We start from the raw sequence: 18,819 nt of genomic DNA, 5'->3' as shown, positions 1-18,819 counted from the left end.
GGGGACCTAACAGTGGCACTAGAAGAGCAAGCCTAAGTTGTGAGAAAATGTCTGCTTTGAGACCTGAAATGAACTGCAGTTTTTCTTAACTACACAGACTACTAAGACATGGAAAGATTGCGCTAGAAAATACATTTCAGAAGAGTATGAGTCACTGTGTGATTAAAACATATAACTAGAAAAATCCATAAACCCGGTTACTATGACATTAAGTGACTTGTCCCTGCTGCTGGGCAGCTTGGGTGTTTGCAGGCAGCTGGCCCAACAGGCAGCCCACCCTACACAACATCCTGTTATTCCTTCTCTTTCTCCTCTTGTTTACCCTAGGGGGGAAAGTTGACCTTACCCGTGTCTCAGATGGTATGCGTATCCATGTTACATTCATATAGTTGTGTAGAAGACTGAGCTTTGCCTCAAGGGACAGAATCAAACTAAGGATGAAAAAAGAAGGGAACAAACAGTCAAAAAATGTGAAAGAAAAAGGAATACTTCTTAACAGGCAGAGATGTAACAGAAGCCTGAATTGTGACTGTCAGCTGGAGACCCTCCCATGCAACCACAGAACATGAACAAAGCCTTCCCTGCCAGCAGTTCTCCCAACACTTCAATCGGGTATGACTCAAGACATTTAGAACTAAAGTAACAGAAAGGTCTTACTTGGCCAGTCTGGTGTTATCATTGTCATCTTTTCCCCACTCCCAGTCTTTCCCAGGATCAACTGCAAAGTGCAAAGGCAGCAACTTGTGTTCAGAGTCAGTCAGGGGAATCACCGCTGAAGTAGAGAAGAAACAAGGATTGGGGAAGGGGGAACAAAAACAAGGGAGAAAAAAAAAATTATCTGTGAAAAGCAGCATAAGTGGTTGGAGAAGGGCACAATTTGAGTGTGCTGCAGAACTCTCAGCCAGAGCAGCACAAATAGTTTATACCAAGCTCCATTTCCCTGTTTTGATGTAGCGCAGTGAGAGGTTAATACAGTGATTGCCTCTGGAGTGAAAGAGAGTCACCTATGGAGGAGGTGAGACCTCTGGGAGAGCAACACTGCCATTTTGTAATGCACAATAAATATTTCCTGAAGACAGAACCATTAGAATAGAAGAAAACCATAAAATTTCAAATATTCCAGCCTGTCTCTCACACAGATGCACATATTCGTTAATTATTTTGTCTTTTCAGTTTAGTACCTTTTCATTTTCCACTGTCAAAGAAACAAAATATATTGATAACAGCATTAAGAAACAAAGCAAAAGCAGTTAGAAATTTTGCACTTGGACTGTGAATTAACCTAATTGAGGAGCATAGATCAACATATAAACAGGGGTTAGAGGTCAGTCTGAGGCCTATCTTGAGTGAATTGAAAATCCCATGACTGCTGCTTTACCCCAGCATTACAGCTGGTTTGCTGCTTCTGTCCTTTCCCCTCTGCTAAGGCTCTTGCCTTCTGACACATCTCTGAATGGCTCTGCTTTACACTCAACACAGGGCTGCACTCTGATTTCACAGGGTACCTATCACTCATCTCCAGTAAGAAATGAAGATAAAAGCAGTGCCAGGTTTAATTAAAGTCAGCAATCTGCTTCAATTTCATTAGAGAAATCATGTAAAAGCTGTGGGTGGGATCCTCAGCATAGTGCAGGTCACTGCTGCTTCTTTGACAACCAATCAAGGAATTTAATTTTGTGTACTAGAAACTTCATTCCAGCAAAGCCAAGGAGCAAAAAAGCCCCTTAGAAAAATCACCCAAACTTCATGGCACTAAAATATTGAGAAGTCATTGCACTTACTGCTTATGTTGTTTATCATCTTTGTGCAGTTCAGAAAACACATGTTGACAAAAAAAAGCTTCAGCATTTTTTGTTAGTTCCTGCTCCTCACCTAACCAGAATGCAGGAAACATAATCTGCATTTTAGATTAACAGGGGGAAGCCTGTATTTGGTTCAGACAATTTGACAACAGCTGCAGAAAGTATACATGTATTTTCTCTGCAGACTGGCTTTAAAAAGGTCGAAACTACAAAATTCATGGAAACGTTGCCCCCTACTGCTCAAATTAGGTAATTCTTGAAATGTTTTCCCCATATTAACTGAAAATACAGAACAGCTGGAGAGTCATCAACTTGAGTTGCAGATACCACTGCCAGATGAAAGCACAGAAATAAATATTGTAAGAGAATTTAGCTCCTTAAAGGAACTCAATGTGAATAAGCAGCAAAGAGTCTAACTCTACAGTTCAAAATTCACTCTAAAGTGAGCTCCTGAAGCACAAAACCATACAAAATGTACAATGGAGGTGACAACTGAATACACTTTTTAACACTTGTGGGTGTTAAAAGGCCTTACCTTTCTGTAATCAATAAAATTATTACAACAAAAGGGCTGTAATAACCAAGAACACAGTTATCTGACTTGGTTTCCCAAATAACTGAATTACTGGCATGTACTGACTGCATTTGCAACTGACCTTACAATGCAACAGATCAACCTTTTTAAGGAAGAAAGCAACTTAGAAAAGAGCAGCCATCTTAAGTTTACAACTGTTCCACTTCTGGTAGCAGCTGAGCTTACAGGTACAGCCTGGTAGAGAACAAAGAATGTCATCCTGAGGCAGATAATGATAATTTATTGCACTATATGAAAACCATTTAGTTTCAAGCTGTCCTTAGAAAAGAAACTCAAGTTTACTTTTTGAGGTTTACATCCCAAAGAGACTGATTCAGCTCTCTGACAGATCTGTGGTCCATTTCACTGCTGAGCATCTGACAAAGCACAGGAGTGTGGGAAACTTGGTACGATGGAGCAGTCTCAGGGGCAGATGAGAACTGGTCTTTATTTACATAAACAAAGATACAAACCACCTACATAAATATATCCTGCAGGAACACAGAAGTATTTAATCAGATATTGTGGATTTCAGACCCATCAGAAAAGGACCATCAGAATGCCAGCTCTGTGCTGGTCAAAAAGAAGACATCAAAATGTGTTTTAAATCCTCTCCCAAGATGAGGGCGTTACCTCTTTTTAGATACAGTTATGGTAGTGTTCAAAATGATCTGATAAATGACTGTATGCCAAAGCATAACTTCAGGCACTCATATCAGTGTTTATTTGACCACACATACTTCAGTAATACAGGGGACACTGTCTCCTCCACAGGACAGTTTCCCAGCACCCCAAAGATGTATTTGCATGCATGCAGTAGTTCAGACAGCTTCTGACCTGGCTCCTGACATCCAGTTACAAGGCTAGGGTATAAATACTGTGAGATATGAGAAACCTGGTTATCAGAAATGCTCCTTTTAAGAAGCTGCAGCTCCAAGCCCTCAGCTGCATTACTGACAGTTCGAAATCTGGCCATGTACTGTGGCATCTTGCCATTGTTTTCTGACTCTTTAACAACCGTGGCGCTCTCTTCTTTTGTGCCACACATGCCAAGAGCTCTGTGCTGACAAGGTGCAAAATCCCAGCACTATTAGAGCATCCTTGTGCCAGTTTATTTCCTGTCACAGCATTTGAAGAACAATAGCAATGCTGTGCTGGCTGTTAGACTGCTGCAGTCTCTAACAGCAACCCAGCTTCGCAGCTGGAAGCTAAAGCATCCCTTTCATCCCTAACTTAATGCCAAGTGGTCTCTGCTGCTTCACAGAAGCTTCTGTGTTTAAGGTCCTGCAGTAAAACAGGTTAAGTCAGACCTTACAAATCAAATAATATTTTGATTCCATGGCCCTTGCAAATAACCCAAATAAACTTATCCATGAACAAAGCCAATTTTAATGTTACCAATGCTGAACTGGGTATTTGGTAGCTTTTTCTCTCATAGCACCTTTTCTCTATGACTACAGGTGTAGGAAATTGCAATAGAAAGACAGTTTCTAAACACAGTAAGTATACTTAGCATTATTGCTAGCACTTGTGAGAGAAATCAGACGTGTGACCTTGTTACCAAACCCAAGATCTATCAGTGTGTAATTATATGGCTTGTAATAGTAGGAATATTTAATCAGGTAGCACTAAGCTCTACCACTGAGTAACACATACTGAAAGGGAGGGAGCAGCAGAACAGTAGGTCCCCTCACTACCTCTTGTCAATCCTGTCACTTAAAGGATACCACAACAGAAAAAGATTTGATGGGTGTAGGTTATCCTTTCTGCAAAGTTATTGCAGAGATAAGTCAGTTCTGTGTATTCAATAAAAAGGGTCAAAACCAAAAGACATGGATGAATGTTCTACAAAAATGCAACTCTATAATTTGTAATGTAGATGTATATGCAGGAGCTGCTTAAAAGCATGCTGACAAAACTGTCCTTGATGCAGCATATTGTCAGCAACCACCAAGAGTGAAACAGTATCCTTAAAAAGGCTCTCCAAAACTCTTCTCTTCATTCATCTTACAAAATGCATTAAAATGATTTTTATTTGCTTTGCACTTTCATTCCTTACAAGGTTTTTCACATCATACCTCAGTGTAATACTTTGGGAATGGTTCCTCTGTAAAAAACATTTTCCTAAGGGCCACTGTACAGACTGAGGGCTGAAAGTCAGTGTCTCAGTGTATGTCCAGGCAGACCCATGCCCCAGGCCAGACCCATTGCCAAGCACCTAACTAAAAATCCCTGAAATACCTATGTGTACCTGACAGCTGAATAGTTAACTGAATTAATTTCCCCCACTGAATATCTGAAATCTAGATCAAACTTTTTTCCATTATTGTTTTATGATTGTCTCCTCTTCACCAATGCAAAGTTGGCCAGTCCCAAATGCAACATTTTGTAGATTAATTCCCATCTCACACAACCTCATATAAAAAACGTTCTACTCCTTCCAAGCAGGATGACCTAACTGGATGTAAAATTCTTGCATGAAGATGTCTACAACAAAATCTGTTGTTCAAGTGTTTCTTTCCTCCTTTGCATCATTTTAATGGACATCTTTCTACTTTGCCCAGCTGCAGCACAATGACTCCTAATCATGGAAAATGCTCAATACATCCAAAATCAGCTGAAATGTATATAGGGTCAGGGATTTAAATAAAGTATATTATTTGCCTCTAAACTACTCTCTGAGAAGGAGGACTAAAAGAAATTCACTCAGGAGATCTCAACAGCCATCACATATTCCACACTTACTGTACAGGTATATGGATCCACAAGGGATTTAAAACACAAAACACCTCTGCAAAGTAATCAGGCAAAAAAACCCAACAGGACTCATACCAAACAGCAAAACTCCACTAAATTTTTCTAACCATGTGTTTCGGCAAAACATTTTTCCCTTCCCCACAAAACCAGCCAAGACAGATAGGAGTTCATCTCACAGCTTTCTACAATTAGGCAAAAGGTCTTCCAAATAAGGTCAGTGGTAGCTACCTCCTAGGCTACTGATGCAGGAACAAATCTAGTCCTGAACCTTCTGTCATGCCCAGTCCCATCCCCCAGAAGCTCAGACTTGGCACAGTAATATCTGGTCAGACTTTGTTATTGCTGTTCCAAAGTAAAACAGAAGACAACAAGATGATAAGATAAAATATTACAACCAAATGTTTTTAAATTACAACAGTGCATTAAGCACACTAGGAGACAGATTTTTCTATTACATGAGTTCTGGATAGCAATCTGATTCACACTTCATCTCATACTTTACTAAAGCAAACTAACAAAAGCCTTTGAGAATCCAGAAGCCCAGTGGGTAACTCATTTCCTGTAACCTATTTACATATGTGAAACCAACAAAAAAGGATTAAGTGCCAGAGACAGACAGTGACAGCACAAGGATCAGGACTGAAAGGATCTTGGCTCCCAGTATTGTGATTAGACCACTCAGACTCCTAAGAATGCAGCAATAACACTGAGTGGATTTGGTTTCCTTTCTCAGGTAGAAGAATGTGTACTGTGTACATCACGTTCAATAAATAACCTTAGGTTTCTGTGGTTATAGCATACCTTGTTCTCTCTGTTGATCTTTTTGTTCCATGGAAACAAGAGCAGAGAAATGGGCCTGATCATAGGCCAGCACAAGAGGTGAACAGTGGCATCTGTTAGGTAGAACTTCAAGTGGCAAATAAATTCCTCCAAATGGTATAGGTGCAAATGCTGCAAATTTAAATGAGATTTTTTTTAAACATTTCAAATTCAGTTTTTCAAAGACATATAAGATTGAGTTATGCAGTTTTAAAAGGCACCAAAATAACACAGCAAAATTAGAACCGGGTTAACCTAGACCAATGGGAAATGTATTGTGCTCTGTAATTCAGTGTTTTTTTAGGTTATCAGCAAATGCCCAGGATATATCTTCAGTGAGACTTATATAATTATCCTATGTTTTCTTACTTTGATGTACCAGAAATTGATAGACTATCACTATTTTTTTTTTCTTTTGGGTTTGTCTGAAAAAGGCAGCAACTATCCCATAAACCCTACCAAATGGTACAGCTGAGTCTTTTATCTGCCACAGTTTACCATTGATTCAAGTTACACAGGTGCATAAATTTCTAATTAAAAGCCCTTACCTTCTCCCCCTGAGTCTCGTAACATCGTGTCTGCTACTACAACAATTGGTCTTCTCAAAATATGTGCTAAGACAAAGACATGGAACTCTTCCAAGCTCTCGTACACTGGATCTTCTGAATTATCAACTCTGGAAGACACAACATTGAAACTTTCTGAACCAACCATTGAAACTTTAGTGAGCCAACACTCAGCAGCAGCAGCTATGCCTTCTTACTTGTCACTCAAATTTCCACTCTTCTGTAACACATATTCCAGTTACTGAAAAAAGTAACACTAGAAATTGGATAGAAAATATATTTTTGGAACTAAAATAGTAGCAACAGAGAAAATGTTTTCACTTGCAGATTCCAACTAGTTCAGCAGTCACCAAAATTCATTACTTTCAGATACTGTATGGCAGCCTAATGGGAATATAAAAGGTAATTCTGAGCCAGAGTCCTCTTCCTAAATGAAGGATTGGTTTGGAATTTTCTCCTTAGCAGCATGGCAACAGTGAGCTTCCTAACAAAAAATAGAGGGTATGAGACATTTTCCTTTTTTCAAAGCTGCTGCTTCAATTCAGTACCCCTGGTTTTGCTTGTAAATGGAGATAAACGAAACAAGGATGTTAATTTGAGATTTTTTACATTGACAGAAAGATGTATGAATCTCTTTCAGAAAGAAAGGGCTTCCTAGTTAATTAGTTTGCTCTTCTGGAGAGCTTGAAGGATTTGATATGGTGGAAACAAGACCTTAGAAAACAGGTTTTTCTGTGATCCCTTTATCTTTTTCTTTTTTCCAATTTCCAAGCCTCAGAACAAGAGAAGAAATCTTTGGAGATTTAGTGACGACTGCTGATCTCCTTTACATGTACCTCACTCTGAAAAATAACTAAAAGGAACTTGCAGGTGAATGAGGCAGCACAATTCCTGTCTTAGGCTTGTCACTGAATTCTTTTGAAGTGGATGCAACTTCTGATGTGTCAACTAATCCTGACACCAAAGGAGAACATATCATCTACAACTGAAAGACTAATTTGCACACTTTCTTAATACAGTACCTAACTAGAGAATGTAATATACCCCATCTCAAAAATACTATTTTGGTGCTCCTTTTTCTTCTCAAGGGCTTGGTTTTGAATATGGGTACATTAACCTGAGAAAATAATTGATTCTGGTACATTCATTCCGTCTTTGAGATGATTGTAGGAGAAATACAGAAATATAGAGAAATAGGTGAGGTTTTGTGCCTGGCCCCTCTTTCACTATTTAGCTGAAAAATTAGCAGTTGCCTATTTATCCTTACTTTATTTTGATTTTCAAAAAGATAAATTTAAACCATGATGAGAACATGAAAACCAATTTAAATTAATTCTTTATGAATCAGTGATACTCCCTGTTTAAGTATCTGGGAATAAAATATAAAGATCATTGATTGACAGGCAAATGCAGCATTTGAGGACATCTCTGACAGGTAGATAATGAAACTACACAGTATGTGAAACAGATAAAATAAGGCCAAAAAATTGATTATGAATGACCAGAGTTAATAGAAACAGGAATTGAACTGTATTAGAAGACTAAAGAATATCAAGGGAAAAATACCTGCAAGCATAATGAACAAACTAGAGAGTAACATGAAAAAAAAAAAAAAAACCAACTATTTTTTATTCTCAGAATATTAGAAAATGAGGCATAATATGTTTGACATTTTTACTAATGCTGGAGGACATTGTTTAGAGAATTACCTATCCTTGACATGACCAAGTTAAAATGAATGCATCAGTCTTTCAAAGTCCAGAAAACAAGATTTTTTTACTGTCACTGTGTTGTACACCCTAATTTGTCAATTTCCTTATCATCACATGCAATTTCCTCCAGGGGAAAGGGTAGCTAGAGAAAACCATACATTGAGTAAACAAACACTAAATATTTTTACTGACAAACACTTGTCACACAAACTAGAGCTTCTGCATTCTTAAGGCTGGTCAATAATCCTGTACTTTAGGAACAACTGCACTGAAAATGTAAAGATGTTTTATCATCCCAGCTGTTTAAAGTAGATTCTACACGTGCATCACTGGTATTTACATATTCCAGATACATCCCAAATTTTTTCACAAATATGTTTATATAAATTTTTTCAAATTAGCTTCTGAACGTGTAAACTAAATGCATGCTATAAGTAGACAAACCTGCAACTATCAAATTTCCTGGTACTGTTTCTAAGAAGCTAAGTGACTGAGAAGCTACTAAGTGAGTATCACACAGATATGACACCCGCACAGGAAGTTGGTTTTCAAGCAAACACATTTTTTCCTTGTTTGCCTGGCTAGCACTGGGTATTATCTGGCAAACGCTGCAACTTTGTAGAGTTTTATCAAGGTACCTACAATCATCCATACTCCTATGGAACCAATCTAGATAAACAGATGTCAGATTAGATAAGAATCTGATGTGGTTCTTAATAATGCAGACAGACCCTGTGCAGAACCTGCCAGTGACATCAACCTTTACTGGGATCCTAGTGAATCACTTTTATTTGAAATAAAGATTGATAAAATCTTAAAATAAATTCTTGCATTTGAGAGCACTACTTATATTATGTGGACTTAATAAGTTTGAATAGTCAAAGAAAGGGCAAATGTTTCTACTGGAGCAAAATTAATTATTGTAATATTTAGTTAATTTTTTAACTGTTCAAAGATTAAAGGAACATATGGATTTTTTCAGAAGGGCTTCATGAGATCGCAAAGTGTAACTCAGCATTCTCCTCTCAGTTTAAAAGACGCTGTATCCAAATATTTAATCTTTAGCTTTATTATGTAAACTATTGATTTTTTTCCCCCAGTACATTTAGGGATAACAGCATTTTATACATAGAAAATGTGAAGAGCAATTGTGTGACTTGCCCTCAAAAAAGGAACTCTCTGAAGATTTTTTCTTTGAACTATAAAGCAAAAAAAAAAAAGAATTAAATAAGCGTACAAATATGAGAAGATGACACTGAAGCAATGCTAATGCACAGAAAAGGTGAGATCTGAGCACAAACTACTGTCTTCTACAATGCTATCAGAAGATGTGATGTTATTCTATTATTCCATATTTTTAGTGAAAATACCTGAGAAGTGGCTATCTTTCTGCTAAGTATTCCTTAAGAAATACTTAAGGAAGCTACGTATCTTCAGTGAGATGAGGCAGCTGAAGAAAAATGCCAACATGCTCGTTCCAGAATACAAGTATTTAGGATTTATCCAGGTTCTTTTTAATGCCAAGTAACCTTCAAGTTACTGAGGAAACCGTACAAACTAAACTTAATCAAAATGCTGAAGATTGCAATGGGGTGTTTAGACAACTGTAGTCTATCATGAAAAAAAAAAAAAATCACAATTAGTTGAAAAGTCAGTTTGATTGGTCCCATAAACACCTTCATTTCTTTGCACTGTATTTTTTTCCATATTGAGAGCAAAATCTAAAAGATTTTCTCATACTCTAAACTTACCCACCACCAGTGCCTCCATTTTTGCTGAAGTGTGTGCGAGGTTCACTTGATGCCAGCTTAAGCAGTTCATTCCACTCCCGTTCCCATTCTTCCTCTGTGTACACTAACCCTGACTGTAAGAGAGAATAAAATACCTTCACAGTTGTGCTGGTAGGAAATACAAGTGGAGTTCTGGAGTATATTTACATACTAGCTTATTCTTAACTTCATGCATGACAGTGTTTGATATCTTGGACCAATAACATGTCAACATTTCTATACAGGTGAAAGAACTTGAACTCACAAAAAAAAGATGTGAAGCACTAGCTGTGCACTGGATTATATTTCTAGATGTGGGTCTGCTGCTGCTGCTCAGACACTGCTCCACTACAGGAGATTCACTTACTCATACCCATTTGAATTCCTTGCAAGCATGGGTAGCATGCTTTACTGTCCAGTTCTGGAGGTTTGCTTTCCTCCTCAATATATGGAACTACTATGAGTGCCCTCCTCAGCAGAGAGGTGATGCTTTCTCCCTCTGTTCAAGAGCAGAAAGGGGCTGTAAGTGCTTCTGTGCCCCTTTGTTTTCAGATAGCCTGAAGTAGCTGAGTCAGTCACAGCTCAGCAGTATTCGCACTGACTGCTGCCAACAAAAAGCAGATTACAAATAAAGTCAGGAAATAATACATGCTGAAGTACAGCTTTTAATCAACAGTCAAACTAAATCTACAGATAGTTTTAGTTAAGAAACAGCCACTCAATATTTTGTTGTACCTTTAAGAATCCTAATTCTCCATTCTGGGGAATCTTAACTAAATGGGGTTTTCTTTCTTTTGTGAATTTTGCCTACTCATTTTAGAACACTTGTTCTAAATTAGCTAAATTATTCATTTAATTTTGCAGCCATAATTCCCTCAGGTTCCAAACTCATATTTATGTGCACAAAGCTACAAATGCATTTGCATTCTGATGCAAAATTTCTAAATACAAGAGTCTTTATCCCCGTGAAAAATGGAAGCATAAGGAATTTAATTCATTAATAACTTTAACACCAAATTTCAGAAGAATGCCTTTGACCCTAAGTGATATTAACAAGACTGTCTTCAATCCATACAGACCTCCTTATTCTGCTGGGTCTGTTGCCATCTCCATCTTCTTTTCAGTGCTTCCCTTTCAGCTCCACTTCTCATCATAGTATAGAGTGCTTTACGTAAAACAAGGTCCCGGTCATGAAATCCCCACATCCCTGAAGTGGCAAAAGACAATATTCAGTTTTAAAGAAGCTACAGTAAGAGAGCAATAGTAAGTACTAATACATTTAATATTCTTCTGTTATTATAAGCATAGCTTATATATTATTTTATATTTGCCTTGGCAAACAATGGATTCATTATTTCTAAGAAACAGCCAACGTAGATAAGCCAAGGAACAAGTGGAAATTCCAAACAAGTTTAATATTTGATTAAGGAATTACTATGGATTTGAGTTGTTTCAGTGTTTGCTTACAGATAACTTCAACTTTGCTGCAAGGAATGGAATATTCTGTACACAGGTTGATTTTAGCTGTGGTTGCCAACAGGCCTTGCAGATACAAGACATTGATGACAGCTGCAGGCACTCTGACGAACAACAAATGACACTGACATGCAAAGGCATCCATTCTTACACAGCATGATGGTGAATTTCCTTTGGCTTCAACACCCAAATAAACAGACAAGCATTCAAAATCATTGAAAGGCTAAAAATACACCCAGCCATAGGCTGACAAGCTCATTTTAAGACAATAACATGTCTTCATGTAGCTCAGGGTAGTTACCTACAGCAAAAGAATGCAGAGCTCTCATCAAGACACGTGCCCATGGACAACCATGTTTTCATTACCATATTGTTAGCTGCTGGCATTAAATATGTTTACTTAAGACTTTGCAAGTCAAAATACTCCAAATATTTGCTGTAAATAATATACAGTTCCTCCTAATTAAAGTGAAGTGGACAAAGATAAAAAGATCACTGGGAACAGCAAAAGTTATTTTCTTATTATTTCTTTCAAAAATAAGAGCTTCTTCAAAATATGTGAAATTCCAGCATTTTTTTTTAAAAGTCACCTTTTGGAGTTATGCTGGTGAACGGTTTTAGCAACTGCAAAAATCAATATGAGTTTCCTCACAATAGGTGAGGATATAGAAGTTACACCAAAGGATTTCAGCTTCATTGGTTTCTATTTATCTGATTTGAAGAAAGGCTTCAAAGATCTTGTAGTAACGATGAATTTATCAATTGGAAATTATTTTAAGTCACCCCAAACTGTATTTCTCATATACTTAAACAGTACATGGAAACAAAAGATGTAATAGCTAAATATTGCAATACTGAAGACAGCAAGGAGACTGTTTAGCAAAAGCCAGAGAATGAATACAGCTCCTTGCCCACAATGAGGACAGGACAATCCCAGAGAAGCACCTGGAATTTGCCTGTTACAGAGCTGTTGGGTTTGGCTCTGTAAGGAGAATGCAAATCCCTGGTGTTTCTGATTATGGTTTTTGATACTAATCAAATTATATTTGTTTTGTAACCTGTAAAACTGATAAAATATTTACCTTCATCCCTCAAGCATGCCTAAAGCCAATAACACTTAAGTGAAATATTAATAATATATTGCTCCAGAACCAGGTATTCAAAAAAAAATTTTTGCATCACGTGTTTCTGAACTTTTGTTGGGGATAGGGAAAATTGGTGAATGCTTTTTGGCAGTTTTCATGTACAGACTCTCCCTTACCTAAAGATGCAGCATGCAAGAGGCAGTTTCCATCACCTGTTGTAGCCAAGGGGAGAAGACGTTTGCAGCTGGTACAGACTGTGGACCACCAATTTAATCGTCCTGAAAAAAAGAAGAGCAGGTGCATGATGTGTACAGGGATACAGCCAGGATATGTAACATCCTTTCTGCTAAATAGATTTATATGTCATGTCAGAAGTAGGAGCTGAAAAGATTAGAAAAAAGAGGCAGATAAACTTTAAATATTCTCTAGATGTATTTGGAATAAGAACCACCTTTAATTAATTTGCATCTTCCTTTCTCATACGCTGCATTCAGGGATGGATTCACAAGGAGTTCATGGACTAAATACTATTATGAGTCTTGGTATCAGTTCCCAAACATAATGGACATTGGCCTTCCATATATAGATGGCAGAGTGTGCTACAGTAATAAAATCTCAAAGACAAAAGTAGTACATATTTATTAAATAAGATAGGTTACTGTTAGACAAGTTTGTTAAGCACTATTTCTTCAATCAGATGCATGGTTTCAATGGCTGAGTCTCCTCTCATTTACCAGTCTATATATAATGATCAGACATTTTAAACTCAACAGCTCCACTACCACAGAATTAATATCAGATTAATGCATAGCCCGGGGTCTAGGATAACATGAAGATTTCCTCTTTGAGAACATTTAGGGAACCAGTTATTCATCATTTTTACAAGAAGCACCATTTACAGGTCATAAAACAGTGATAGATTATTAAAAGCCTAGGAAGAGGACAGATATTTGATGTATCTAATTGTATGGTAGCTTGCTGGAGTGTCCAAGTCTTGGTTAAATGGCCATGTGACCATTTCTAATAAAAAGAAAGCAAATATGACTAATTCTATAACATCTTTGCTTCTAAGCAAGAGCAGGTGATTAACAGTGATGAGCAGAAATGAGCAGTGCTCAAACATAAGCACACGAAGAAAAGTTGGAAAGCAACAGTCTTTAAGGTTCATACAATTTACTTCTAGTGTCTGTATTGAACTATATTTCAGCCCTGCAACAGAAAGTGTTTTTCTCTTTTCATTAAAAAACCTGTGTTAGAGCAGCCTTTTTTAGCCTACACTATAGTTATTTCAAATTGTCAGTACAGCAGAAGCAGTTTTCCTCGTATCTCTCTTTGTGTCAGCCTACACATTAACAACACACAGATGAACAAGTCCATATAATGAAAGTTAACTCACTGCAGGAAAATATTTAGAATTTTAAAATTTTTTTCACACAGGCCTCATTTAATATTATCACTATCTGAGCCATCCTCTGTTGAAGAACCACACTACTGCAAGAGATCAGGCTGCACATTACTTCTAAGCTGACCTCATTCCAGTTCAGGAAATAATGAACAGCTGTTTGTAATATGCACAAAATCCCAGAATGCTTTTATGATTTTGCTGAATTCTATCCTCTAAGATAAATATACATAAAGGAAATCACACAAAGAGGAGAGAACACACTGCAGCAGTAGAGTGGGTAAATCATATTGCCTTTATCTGGGCCTTTTCCTTATAAATTCACACAGCATTTTTTAGTAAATGAGAAATTCTGCTCTTTCTGTACAGATAGGGTGTAACCTAAACATCCTTCTACTTATAGATGTAGTGGTAGCAAGAGCCTAAGCATACAGGAGAATATAAAAACCTTCCAGGCTTTCATAGACATCCAGATCACAGGGCCACTTCAGACACTACACGTGACAATAATCTGTTAAATGCATTTTTGCTCTTTCAATCTATGCTTTGTGAGCATAATTAAGTTCCTCCTCCTTTAGCCTCATCATTTTTTTTCCTCCTTTATCTTCAAATTCATGCCCTTAAAAGCAAGCACACACCTCTCTCTTCCTTTAATAATATCTCCAACCTCAGCTACAGAAGCTATTGTCCTTTGTGGGATTTGTTTTGTTATGAATTATATTTTAGGTTCTTTGCAGGGAATGCACCTTAACTCTTCAATTTCTAATGTCATTGACCAAAGCAGAGTCAAACTGATCCCCCTGTTGGTAGGAAACATTAAAATGTATAATGCTGAGTGACTTTCGTTGTTAATTCATACTCTTTATTTCAGACAATGTGTAAAATTATCAGGAAAGAGAACTTCATATCTGTCTTAAATAGAGACAAAAAGTCAGTTTACATGAAAACTTACATGATAATCTTACACATTCCCTGACGGAACTGCTTGACTTACTTGAACTGTCTCCCAGGAAGTTCCAGTTTATTTTCTTAGGTATTTACTGTTTGATGCTATTATTGAGGTATGTTTTCCTTTTCAAATACCAAAGACAAAGAACGAGCACATGACAATAGATGATAAGTACTCAGTGTAACACCAAATTAACAGAGATGCAGCTTAAATACTATGATGCAGTATTCTCATCAGTTGCAAGCAAGAGTTTATCAGTTTGAATAGACACAGTAGGACTATGCACTGAGCCTTGACAATGAGCTCTCAGATGAATACACAGCTTTACACAAGCCAGTTTTATAGCAATCAACAGAAAAAAGCAACTGGCTATTTGATATTCCACAGGCAGCCATGAAGTTTGATTTTGCAGCTCCTTCCTAACAGCAGACCTGGGCATTTCACTACATAGTTATGTTCAGTTCATGGTTCATTAATACACTTGCTAGTTCATAAGGTACAGTTCCTAATTTTATCTTTCAAACCTGACTTAAAACTTTAAACTACTAATAAATCTGAATTAAAATTAATTTTTTTCCACTAATTTTCCATCGCAGTAGTGAAGTACTACTTAATATTTTTTTAGTTTCTTACTACAAATATAATCAATAAATAAAATACATATTTAGAAACTATTTCCTCATGCTGCCACAGAACTCGAGGATGTTTTGGTAGTCACTGCACTGTCATTTCCTCATGAGAACTGAAAGTACCATCTGTATCCATCAGTCCCCCTACCCTTTGTCCCTCACTTTCTTTGTTTCATTACATAAATTTGACAGTTTCCTCCATAATGTCAAAGGAAACAGAAGATCAGGGTACATGTAATTTTGCAAAGAGCACAGTATTGAAGTTTATTCTCCAGCATTTATTTCCTACACAGGATGCCCAAGCTCCAGAAATGAAGCATGATTAGAAATGCCAACCCAAATGCCAGATTGCCCACAGCTGCTGACATCTGAAGTGTTTACCCACCTGCTTGCTCCAAAGCAACCATTGTTGCCTGCTCAATTAAGTCACGTTCAATGAAGCTTCTGAAATCCTCACTGTACACACTGAGGTCTGGCAGCTGGAATGTGTAGATGGGCATCTCCAAAGGAAACTGTTCATTGCTGCACTCATTTGCTACATGTGATCGAGCAAGGGAGACTATGGCTGAGCTGGCATGAGAAATACCTCTGGAAAGCCTCTTTTCTGTGGAAGAAACACAGAGCTATTATAACCCATAAAATCTTTAAAAAGACCAGTCAACAGCAAGTCTGGAAAATGCCCAGTAATTTCACTTGGAAATTTTTTCCAATTCTTTTTTCTGGGTTATTTCCCTACTGTAAAGGATTGCTTTGCTCTTAGAATCCACAAGAACTTCATTCTCCTTCTAGCAAAATACATAATCAGCAAAAGTAACGAGATATGAATGATGAATATTTTTACTGAAGACATGTAATGTGACTTAAGTTCTTAAGGAGGCATTGGAAGAAATGTTTACTGGCAGAAAAATGAAAACTAGTTAATATTACGAACTCTTAATTTGAGTTGAATTCTTGTGAATCAAGAAATCCAGCATTCTACAATCATATGAAACATGCCATGCTGTTCCACCTCAGAACAATCACTACCAAAGCAATTTTAATACCATTATGGTGCATGTAAGACCAACTCAAGTTTTCATGCAGATGTGTTTTCTATACTTCTGATTAAAAAAAAAAAAAAGCTAGTTCAATAAGAATGATGAAATAATCAAGCCTGGTATCAAAACAATTATGACTTAATCTTATCATACTGTTCATTATGCTATTTAAGGAGCAGTAAAGGTTCGCAAAAGCAAAATAAGCACTAAAATGTTAAGGAACAAAATATTACTATCATATCATTTCACTTCACTGTATGGCCTCAGTGCTGGTATCAGCAAATGGGTAAGAGAAACACTTCTCAAGAGTTTAAGCCATGAATCAGTCAAAACTGACAGATATCTTCCCCTCTGCATAGTTTCTGCCTTGTAGTCCTGCTCTTATTTTTAAAAACTGAAATTAACCTGTGGAGCTCCTTCAGATTTATGTTTATATAATGTTATTATTCTTCTCTCAGGAGTTTAGCATTCAGCAAGAAGCTTTTTTCTGCTTCTGAGAGGTGTCAAACAGCTTTTGTAAAAAACTATTTGGTACAACTTCACTTCTGTAGTTTAATAAATACCAAAAACTATTCTCAAACATATACAGTGCTACACTAAAATAAAAGTTCCTGTCCTTCTGTGCCTCCAAAAATTATGAAAGCTTACTTAAATACAGCTTACCATTTAAGATAAAATGTTTTAAAAACAATTCTTAACTGAATAGCTATTAAACATTAATTTTCCTGGAGTTTTTGAACTTTTCTTTATCTAATGGATCAACATTTTTCTAATTTTAAAAGCTAAATAGCACTCTCTAAAATATCCTGAACTGGAAGGGAAAGTTTGATTACATTTGCTTTTTTTTTCCCTGTGCATCTCAGCTAAATCACTCTTAAACAGGAGAGCTGAAGTACAGGATAACATTTTTGTTTGACATCCCATTGCTACCACCCCACAACCCTCACCTGTTGACCACATCCTCTAAGTACTTGGTCCATAACAAGACCCTTCTTTCCCTTCTCAGCAACTCCCTGGACACCTCCCCACTCCAGTCTCACTCTTCAGTCAGAAATGGTTCTCTGACTATGAAAGAAGTCAGTTATGCATTGAATTGGTTATAAAGTTATTGTCAGTCTGGGCATTTAAAGCCAAACTTACCCCACATTACCTACTTCACCACTAAAATATCAAGCATAAACTGGGCAGTTTAATAACATGGAACTTTAGAGTGCTATTACCACCCTACAGGATGCAACAGTCTGAGAGAGACAGATCTGAAACAAAACCTACAAAAGATCTGCAAGTAAAAAATTAAATTCTAATTCTAATGCTTATCATCTTGTCATGGAAATCAACTTTTGTCCCATTTTTCTCAAGGTTTCAATTTCTGTTTGGTGGGGGATCAGAGGTTGACTTTAATTCTGTAGAACCATAGGAGAACAAAATCTTCAAGCTGAAAGTTATGCATAGATTTCACACAGCCTAATCACATACTGTGAGTAAGAACACAAAGACTGAAATCCAGATCTTTTTTAACCTTTTTTTGTCTCAATTCAAACTACAATCAATAGTGGTCTGTGACACCCTCTAATTAATTCCTTTTATATGTTCCAGCGGACTGCCTGGGGACAATGTATTTTTGTGCTTTAATCACACATAAAAATATAACATGCAGAACCGAGGCAACTGAAATATGCGAAATGCAGGGTCCAGCAGCAAGTCTGTGAACCCCAGCACAGTAACCACTGGCAAATTACTTTGAATGAGCACAACTTGCAAGGAGGCAGGCTAGAAAGCTGCTTGTCCACAGAAGGCCTGGAGAAGAACTCTTACCTTGAGCAATGTCATCCTGCCTTTGCAGGCAGGGCCGCTCCACCTTTGTCACCTGGGGAGGCTGCTCGGGCTCCTGCTGCTTGTAGTATTTGCCCTCGTTGAACACCTGTGGCAAGTTGGCCGTGTGCACCTGCCTGAGCTGCTCATAGTCACTCAAAGCTGCTGTCAAGTCCCAGTTTTTGCCTGCCAAAGAGCAAAGGGGCATTCTGCTCACAGCTGTATGTGATCAGATTGGTAATTTGAATACCGTCTTCATATGCACTGAAAATATAAACTCAAATAGAGAAATCACTTTTATTGCTTTAAAGCATCAGCAAGGAAATGGAGTTTCTTTAGATAAAAGAGATTACGATGACTTAGCTCTCAACAAAAATGCACAGTTGATAAAAACATTGAAAGTCCACAGCAAGTGGACAGAGCTAGTTTT

General features: G+C 37.3%; 1 protein-coding gene and 1 long non-coding RNA gene across 9 annotated transcripts in view; one reads left to right on the top strand and one right to left on the bottom strand.

Moving 5' to 3' along the window:
• The window catches only part of LOC139801106 (uncharacterized), a 55,598-nt gene extending 55,142 nt beyond the window's left edge, over window positions 1-456 (top strand). The window contains exon 3 of the long non-coding RNA XR_011728070.1: window positions 328-456. This is a non-coding gene — a long non-coding RNA (uncharacterized lncRNA). The remainder of the gene's footprint in view (window positions 1-327) is intronic.
• Window positions 1-18,819, bottom strand: part of OTUD7A (OTU deubiquitinase 7A) — a 113,556-nt gene that overhangs the window by 12,133 nt on the left and 82,604 nt on the right. For all 8 annotated transcript variants that reach the window (XM_071754937.1, XM_071754938.1, XM_071754935.1 and 5 more), the window contains 9 exons: window positions 18,393-18,575; window positions 15,926-16,144; window positions 12,737-12,838; window positions 11,079-11,206; window positions 9,982-10,094; window positions 6,501-6,628; window positions 5,935-6,084; window positions 658-772; window positions 347-431 (listed from right to left, as the gene is read on the bottom strand). In XM_071754937.1, coding sequence (XP_071611038.1) covers window positions 347-431; window positions 658-772; window positions 5,935-6,084; window positions 6,501-6,628; window positions 9,982-10,094; window positions 11,079-11,206; window positions 12,737-12,838; window positions 15,926-16,144; window positions 18,393-18,575 — 1,223 coding nt within the window. The remainder of the gene's footprint in view (window positions 1-346; window positions 432-657; window positions 773-5,934; window positions 6,085-6,500; window positions 6,629-9,981; window positions 10,095-11,078; window positions 11,207-12,736; window positions 12,839-15,925; window positions 16,145-18,392; window positions 18,576-18,819) is intronic.

This window comes from Heliangelus exortis, chromosome 11 (genome assembly GCF_036169615.1).
Source record: "Heliangelus exortis chromosome 11, bHelExo1.hap1, whole genome shotgun sequence".
Lineage (NCBI taxonomy): Eukaryota > Metazoa > Chordata > Aves > Apodiformes > Trochilidae > Heliangelus > Heliangelus exortis.
This window is presented reverse-complemented; position numbering and strand designations above follow the sequence as displayed.